The 613-nt window shown below is 63.6% G+C and overlaps 1 protein-coding gene across 1 annotated transcript in view; it reads right to left on the bottom strand.

The window, feature by feature from the left end:
- LOC104076550 (putative cation exchanger C521.04c) overlaps positions 1–447 on the bottom strand; it is a 4,714-nt gene extending 4,267 nt beyond the window's left edge. Inside the window, exons 1-2 of the mRNA XM_009577456.1 lie at positions 328–447; positions 114–222 (exon numbers count right to left, since the gene is read on the bottom strand). Of these exons, the coding sequence (XP_009575751.1) occupies positions 114–222; positions 328–447 (229 nt within the window). The remainder of the gene's footprint in view (positions 1–113; positions 223–327) is intronic.
- Between the last annotated feature and the right edge of the window lie 166 nt (positions 448–613).

Below are 613 nucleotides of genomic sequence, written 5' to 3'. Positions count from 1 at the left end.
CCACACGTCACCGTGGACCCTGTGGGAGGGGAGGCACCGGATGGGACTGTTGTCACCTGCAGCAGCCCAAATCCACGCTGCCACCACATGGGGTTGTCCCCAAGGCCACCCACCTCCGGAGCCCCGGATGACATTGAGGTCGGAGTAGAGCTCCTTGACAATCTCCGATCGGTCCTCCCAGGGCCGTGCTGTCACGTGGCTCTTCCATTTCTTGAAGCCAAACTGCAGAGAAAGGGGTTTTTTTTTGAGGAGGGAGAGAAAAAGAAAACCCATTACAGCCACCCAGGAGCACCCATGGGTGCCCCCAGCCACACCGCAGGCACCCACCTTGTAGTTGTTGGAGAGCTTGTTGGCCTCCACGGCGTTTTCGGCCGTCAGGGTGGTTTTCACCACGCAGCTCTCGCAGACCTCCTCCGAGTGCTGCTGGCAGCAGGACGGGGAGGACATGGCTGCGGGCGAGATGGGGGGGTGACGGGGGTGTGGGACCCCCCGGGGCCCCTTGCCCAGCCCATCCCATGGCCGACCTACCTGGGGGGACACGGGGACGGTGCAGGTGGCAGCCCAGGTCACCCAGGTCACCCTGCACGTTGTTGATGGCGGCGCAGTGCCGATC

This window comes from Fulmarus glacialis, unplaced genomic scaffold (assembly GCF_000690835.1).
Source record: "Fulmarus glacialis isolate BGI_N327 unplaced genomic scaffold, ASM69083v1 scaffold10015, whole genome shotgun sequence".
Lineage (NCBI taxonomy): Eukaryota > Metazoa > Chordata > Aves > Procellariiformes > Procellariidae > Fulmarus > Fulmarus glacialis.
The sequence above is the reverse complement of the archived record's forward strand: the minus strand, read 5'-3'. Positions and strand labels throughout refer to the sequence as shown.